The 7,785-nt window shown below is 39.8% G+C and overlaps 1 protein-coding gene across 1 annotated transcript in view; it reads right to left on the bottom strand.

Annotated features, from left to right (window-relative positions):
- Window positions 1–1,662: 1,662 nt before the first annotated feature.
- Dennd1b (DENN domain containing 1B) overlaps window positions 1,663–7,785 on the bottom strand; it is a 176,840-nt gene continuing 170,717 nt past the window's right edge. Inside the window, exon 23 of the mRNA XM_090341472.1 lies at window positions 1,663–1,753. Coding sequence (XP_090197598.1) covers window positions 1,751–1,753 — 3 coding nt within the window. The 3' untranslated portion in view covers window positions 1,663–1,750. The remainder of the gene's footprint in view (window positions 1,754–7,785) is intronic.

The following is a 7,785-nucleotide window of genomic DNA, read 5'->3' as shown; positions in this document are numbered from 1 at the left end:
AAGAGAGAAAAGGACAGGGAGCCCGTAATTACAGGCTGCTCACCTGAAACAGCCAGTGGTCAGGCGTGCAGGCGAGGTTGACTGAGTTAGGCTGGTAGAATCCATCCCTGCTTCGGTGGATTCCACTGTATCCATACTGGAACCTCTGCACTGTGTTTGGATACAGTTTGTTCCCGAAAGTTGATGGTCTGGAAGCTTGGTCCCCAGAGTAACAAGCAGTGTGGCAGTTTTGTGGTTTTAAGAGCTGGAGTCTAGAGGGAGTTAATCATTTGCTCAGCCAGCTCAGAAGGGATTCATTTCATTGTTCCTGAGTGAGTTCCTTCTCACAAGACCAAACTGTTCCAAGAAGAGAAGCCCAGCTTCTGGCTTCCTCTTTTACCATGTAATAATAAATGCTTCCGCTTGTGAATCCACAGTGGAATGTCACCTGCCAGGGAATGTCACCTACCATGCTCCCCAGAGCCAGGCACAGCCTGGTGCCATGCTGTCAGAGCCAAACAACCCTCCCTTCTGTATGTATTACCAAGCTTTGGGTGTTTCCTTATAGCAGAAGGAAAAGGATCAATTCCGAAAATTGGTATCGGGAGTGAGGAAGCTGGGGTAGAATGAACATGAGAAAGCAGCTGTGGAGCTGGGACAAGGCACAGTGGACACAGTTCGAGGCCAGCCTTGTCCCTGGATGCCCACATCTCCCTTGGGGGCTCAGCAAAGCACCTGCACACACAGCAGCCTTGCTTCCAGAATTCTGTGAGATGGCGCCCATCATGCCAATTGGAGGCTCATAGAGTGCGAGGAGAGCGAGGCCCATCGGGAAGCTGCTGCCACCACATCCTCAGAAAGTCTCCTGGGCTCTCCTGGACCGGGTCAGAGTCCCCGTTAGATGAATCTTCCTGCGACCCACGAAGAGGAAATAGGATGGAAACTTTTGTCAATGCTTTTTACGTCCCAGATTTTTCTGTTTTGATCATTGTTTACTTTTTTTTTTCTCTTGCCAGTCCTGGGGCTTGAACTCTGGGCCTGACCACTGTCTTTGGGCTTTTTCCTCAGGGATAGCGCTCTATCACTTGAGCCACAACACCACTTCTGGCTTTTCTATGTATATGATACCAAGGACTAGAACTCAGGTCTTTGTGCATGCTAGGCAAGCACTCTACCACTAGGCCAAACTCCTGGCTTGATTACCTTTTTGATCTAAAGTAAAAGAGAAAGTTGAGTTTGTTGGTGGCCCCTAGACATCTCCTGTAAATTCAATAACTGATTTCTGAGTTGGCCCCAGAAATTAAGATGGAATATGTGATTCGGTGCTGCCTGTAGAAGGAGGCTGCTCAACCTAACGCCTCAGGTTCTTAGTTTTGCTAACAGGCAACATCAGAGACAGCCCCCCTTACTAATGTGAAACCCTTGTATAACCGACATGAGGAAGGTCAAAATTAGAGGTTTTCTGCCATGCAAATGTATTTGCTGCATACTAATAAGATTTTTAAAGAAATGCATATAATAATCCATCATATTCATTCTCAGTATTATCTCTTCCACTCATTTGCATATTTTGGCAATCACAAAGACATTAGAATGAAAGGAGATGGCATGACATCTTGCATTTGGTGCCAAGTAGCATACAATTAATTGAAAGCAAATAGATCCCCTGAAATCTTACCTTACAGGAGAAATATGTGGTGGTGGGGTGTGGAACAGGAAAAGCAGAACTCAGACATTTCTGAATGAAGTCAATTATGCTGAAAGGTGTTTCTCACTGTCCAGGAGAAAAGAAATATTCTTGGTTCCAGAAAGAGAGAGAGAGAGAGAGAGAGAGAGAGAGAGAGAGAGAGAGAGAGAGAGAGAGAGAGAGAGAGAGAGAGAAATGGTTTGGAAAAAGAGATGGGAGAAGCCAATTATATAAATACTGGTCTGTTGACATTTAAAGTGTGACAAGATGAGAAAGGTTGGAATAAAAAAAAGTTCAGTCTGCAAGCAAGGGCACCTAAGACAAATCACAAACTGCGAAGCAATTAATTGAGGTTAAAATCCAAGTGCCGCTGTCGCATTCTTATCAGGCTGATAGTAGCATCTGCTCTTCCCATGAGCCCAGTGTCAAAATTTGTTAAGAATCCTACCCAATCACTTAAATATAAATAAGTGTGAAAGTTCTACATTCTTCCCTACTACGCTAACATTTTCAAAATGATTAGATAGATGCGTGGAGAGACCACGGGGACAAATGAAATGTCAGTTACTTATATTTTTCCATTTGGACATCGAAGTATATGCACGTAGCTAATGTTAGTACTGCATTTCATTAATGGACATTATGTAAAGAAAGAATGTGCATGGATAAAATGTTGCCCATTTAAATGACTTATCCAATAAATCACGAGAGGCTAGACAAATATTGACACTTTAGACTGCAGACCTTTAAAAAGACCCTCCAGTCATTTCCCATATTCAGTGCAGAAAAGATTAACTTCAGTAGGGTTTTGAGCTTCAGGAAGAAACTCTACGTACTTGTTTGTGTTCTGTTTCCTTCACATTTTCAACGTAATTCCAGAGTATTTTAAAACTCCTTATTAAACGATTGTAAACTCAATACCATTTACTTTGTATTCATTTTGTGTTTTTATGTGATGTGTTACAGTGGGTCACTGGCAGAAGGAGATACGGGTCATCTATCTTAAGTGCAGTTCACAGAGCAATATGAGGTCTCTCCAAAATTCTACCATCTTGAACTAGTGAAATTTTACTCCATGTCAATCAATGCCAGGTTATCGGGCATTTACTATGAACTTGAAATGACCTTAAGAAGTGGAGATTCCAAGATGAACAAACCAACACTTGTGTCTTTGATCTCCCTCCAATTAACCATCAAAAAAGTTGGAAGTGGAACTATGGCTCAAGTAGTAGAGGACCAGCATTTAGTGAAAAAGCTAAAAAGCCAAGTGAGAGTGAGGCTCTGAGTTCAAGCTCCAATAGAGGTGTGCGTGCACACGTGCACGCACACACACACACACACAAATGGACATCAAGATTAGTCATTAATTCCCCTCTCCTGTCCTAATAGAGCAGCTGGGAGTATTTGTCATGAAGCAGACATTTGTCTGAGCTTCTTATGAGATAGGGGTGTAGGAAAGAAAGAATAGCCCCCAGGCAATGGGGTTACTATGAGAGTAGGGATTATGCCAAGAAGTTTTGGGGACCTTTGCTATTCAAGGAGATAACGTGGCATGATAATTATCTGATGTTGTAGCTTTGTTTAAGAAAATTGTATGCTTCAGGTTGAAACTTTCTTAATAAGGACCAAGAAACACAACAAATCAGAGAAAGGCTGGATAAGTGGGACTGCATTAAACGGCAGAGCTTTTGTATGGCAAAGGACATAGCTAGTAAACTAATCAGGAAGCCTACAGAGTGGGAGAAGATCTTCACCAACCAAACAACAAAGGCCTCATATCTAAAATATACCAACAGCTCAAAAAATTGAATCACTCTAAAACTAATCTCCAAAGAAACAACCATCCCATTAAAAGATGGGCTGAAGACTTAGAGTCTTCTCTGAAGAAGAAATAAGAATGGCCTATAGACACATGAAGAAATGCTCCACATCTCTGGTCATAAAAGAAATGCAAATCAAAACAACTCTAAGATTCCACCTCACTCCAGTTAGAATGGCCAGGATCAAGAAAACTAATAACAACAGATGCTGGAGGGGATGTGGCCAGGAGGGATCCCTACTACACTGTTGGTGGGAGTGCAAACTCGTTCAACCACTCTGGAAAGCAGTATGGCAGGTCCTCAAAAGGCTAAACATAGAGCTCCCCTATGACCCAGCAATTCCACTACTTGGCATTTACCCAATCGTCCAGAAAAAAAGACAGACTAAATCCACTAGCACAGCGATGTTCATCGAAGCACTATTTACCATAGCAAAGATATGGAACCAACCCAGATGTCCCTCAGTTGATGAGTGGATCAACAAGATGTGGTATTTGTACACAATGGAATTCTATGCTGCTGTCAGAAAGAACAATATCGCCCCATTTGTAAGGAAATGGAAAGACTTAGAAAAAATCATATTAAATGAAGTAAGCCAGACTCAAAGGAACATAGGCTCAATGGTTTCCCTCATTTGTCATAATCAGTAGAAACCTTGGGCTCTCCTACCAGAGATTTACAATAGAACAAATCTAGAGACATAAGGCCAAATAATATGACACTAAATGTAAGAACCTCCAGGATAAGGAAACAAAAGCCATATAATGAGTGACTGTTGTCCTTAATGTACTATGTTATCACTTATCTCTTTTGCCATCCCTTGGTTATCTCATATTGTTACAATATTTCACCTTGTTATCTGATATATTTTATATGTGCTTAATTGGTTATTTGAAATTGGATAGGGAAGGGGGGAAATCAAGATGAGCAGGGGGAAAGGGGGGAGGGAAACGGGGACCATGTCATGAGAAAGGGTATCAATGTTTGTAAAGTAATGCACCTTCTATCTGGTGAATATAATGTAACCCTTCTATTAATTACAATAAAAAAAGAAAACTGCATGCTTATCAACACTGCCTTTTCCATCTTGTTCAGATGATAATTCAGTCCTTATATCTGTTTCTATTCTAGTAGGCTATCTCAGGTTGCTTTATTCTTCTTCTTCTGGTTTCCTCAGAGGGTCCTGATGGCACTTCAGAGATTCCTCTTTCCAAACAAGGTGCACGCAGCAGTCGTGAGCACTCAGCCAGGCGTGTTACCTCCTGACGCCTGCGCCCAGGCCCCCATCTGTTGCTCTCACTCACACTTGACTTTCAGTCTGTTGGTTGGTTTTCAAAACCTCAATTCTCTTCTGGGAGGAGTTAAAGCAAATATGTTTTGACTAGTTGAGAATGTTTTACCTAATACTCTTACTTGAGCAAACGCATGATCTTCACCGCTACTGGAAGACAGCAGCTCCACCCATACTTCAAAGTTTAAGACATGAAGGAAAACAGAAAACATGACTTATGGGTCACTTCATCAATAATATTTGGGGGGGGAATAGAAGGCCAAAAAAAAGTAATGTTGCCATTCATGCTAGCCTTAATAGAAAATTGCCTAGAAGTGGAATGTTTATTAGTTAAATATGGAATTGATCATCTATAAAGAGTCCCTCTTTATGAAGCAATTTAAACACATGCCTCCTTTTTTGATCTGGGAGATGTAGTTACTTGTTATCCCACAAAAGAATAACTGCTCCTCCCACAAATCAACAATCAGTCTTTCAACATAAAACAAATTGAAAACAGAAAAGAGATATAACTATCCAAACTGTACTTCTAGAGTAGTTTAGTAGAAACTAAACTAGAAATGTAGGGGCCAAAACAAATTAATTCATGGTCCTGAGCAACTCTTAAAAATGGCCAATGATAGAAGACCCTAGCTATAAGGTCTGAACTAATACAGACTCCATGCAGGTCACAAGATTATGGAGTGACAAAGGCTGGAACCAAAAAAAAAAAAAAAAAACCCCAAAACAAAAAAACAAAAAACAAAAGAAACCCTGCAACAACAAACAAAAACACACATACATATTCAAAAATGCATGCAAAACAAAAAAGCATTTTGTTTTTAAAAATTTTATTACCAAAACTTATTTGCACATGCAAGATTTTCTCATGGCGTTCCACACATGCGTGCACTGTCTCGTTTTCTTCACTCTCATCCACTCCCTCCTCTTAAACCCAACAGCTACTCTAATTTTCCTCATGCCAATAAGCTACACAGACTGTATTCTCATTCACCCCTTTTTTCCAGTCCCTTCTTCCACCCTCTGCTGCCCCTCACATCTGAGCCAGTTTTATTTTCTTGTCATTTTTTAAAAAATTGTACATAAGGGATTTTGCCATGATATTTGTTTTGCTCAGAATAAAAAAAATATATTGCTTTGTCTTCCTCTGCCCTCCTAATCCTTTGCTGATCAACAGTATTCACTGAGTTTCCTCACACTGTTCCATACCCAGTCGCACTGTATTTGAAATTATTCTTCATCTTTCTTTTTTCCTCTCCTCTCCCTTTCATTTTCCTACATAAACCTGTTAAAGAAAAGGGATTTTTTTTTAGAATAATGGAAGCCAACCAAAATAGTGTATTGTCAGCAAACCTGTAGTCTAAGGCATAGTCAGAGTTTGACAGGAAAAAGGAAAATGACCCACATGCAATCATGCATTTTTCAGACGTGGGTAATATGATAACACGTGTGAAAATAGAGAAGATGCTCTCCTTTATCAACGCCTTTAAAGGTAAGTACTTTAAGCAAAATTTATATGTCTTTAAGCTTGCAAAAATTCAGATTTATGTGTGTAACAAAAGTACTACAGAATTACTCCTACATATTGACACTTTTTTTTCTTTGCCAGACCTTGAACTCAAGGCCTGAGCACTGTCCTTGAACACTTTTTGCTCAAGGCTAGAGCTCTGAGCTACAGCACCGCTCTGGCTTTTTTTTTTTTTCTGTGTATTTGGTACAAAGGAATCAAACCTAGGACTTCATGCATGCTAGGTGAGCACTTGACCACTAGGCTATGCTCTCAGCCCCCTGACACTCTTTTTAAGTCCTTTGTTTTTGAAACATAGATCACGATAAGTTAAGAGCAACCATTAAATAAAATGATGAATAAAAGGAACATCAGTGATGATAAAACAATCATGAAAATCACTCATTCAATTAAAAAAAGCAAATGGAAAATAGGAAAAACAAACAATATGTGGGACAAATAGAAAGCAGATATAAACATGCTAAGCATATACCCATTTGTATCAAGAACTGCCTTAAGTGAAAGACAGTCCAAATGGGTAAAGATCTCCAAGTTGAACCAAAAAAAGGAAGCTAACTCAAAACAGTTGTCTTTAGGTATCTTCAATATGAGAAATAAGAAGTTAATGCAATAAGTGGTGATAGGAATTCATAAAACTGAAATTAAAAAAAAAAAAGCTTGTAGCCTTTACCTCATACAACATGCAAAATGAACTCAGGATGAATCTCAGATCTACATATAAGTACTGAAACTAATAAACTTCTAGAAGAAAACTCTTGTGACCTTGTTATTAGGCAATCATTTCTTAGGACATAAAAAGTAAGAACCGTGAAAAAAAAAAGATAATTTGGGAACATCGTCAAAATTGAAATTTTTGATTTGAAAGATATCAGTAAGAAACCAAAAAGGCAAGCTGCAGATTGGAAGATTTCCAAACACCTCACAGGGACATTTACTTTAAAATATTTTCAAAAACCAAACTCTAGCAAGTCAATCGTCAGGATTTACTTGCTATAGGCAAAGAAAATTAGAACATACTGTTATACAAAGATGATAATGATGCGCAATAATAAATTAATGTATAAAGTCATTCTCAAAGTTGTGTCATAAACAAAATGCAAATTTACACCAAAACTAGACACCACTGAACACCTTACCTGCCAGAATATGAAACGGAAATGAGCGAGGTAAGTATAGCAGTGTACACTTGAACCCCAGCTCCAGGAAGGCTGAGGGAGGAGAACCATAAATTCAAGACAAGCTAGGCTATATCGTGAGCCCCTGTCCCCAAAACAGGGGGGAGAGGGCAACAACATTGTGCTAAGTGGAAGAAGCCATGTAGGGGAAAGTCTTGAAAATTCTGAGCCACCATGAAAGCAGCTCTATCCCAGTGGATGTCAGCATGTGGCCTACCGTGCTGTAAGAACTTCCAGCTCAAAGCTTATCGATGGGCTCTTCTCCACCTTACAACAGTGTCTTTAAAAAAAAAATCAGTTTTGAG

Source organism: Megascapheus bottae, chromosome 10 (assembly GCF_031878675.1).
Source record: "Megascapheus bottae isolate mThoBot1 chromosome 10, mThoBot2.hap1, whole genome shotgun sequence".
NCBI classification, from domain to species: domain Eukaryota; kingdom Metazoa; phylum Chordata; class Mammalia; order Rodentia; family Geomyidae; genus Megascapheus; species Megascapheus bottae.
The sequence above is the reverse complement of the archived record's forward strand: the minus strand, read 5'-3'. Positions and strand labels throughout refer to the sequence as shown.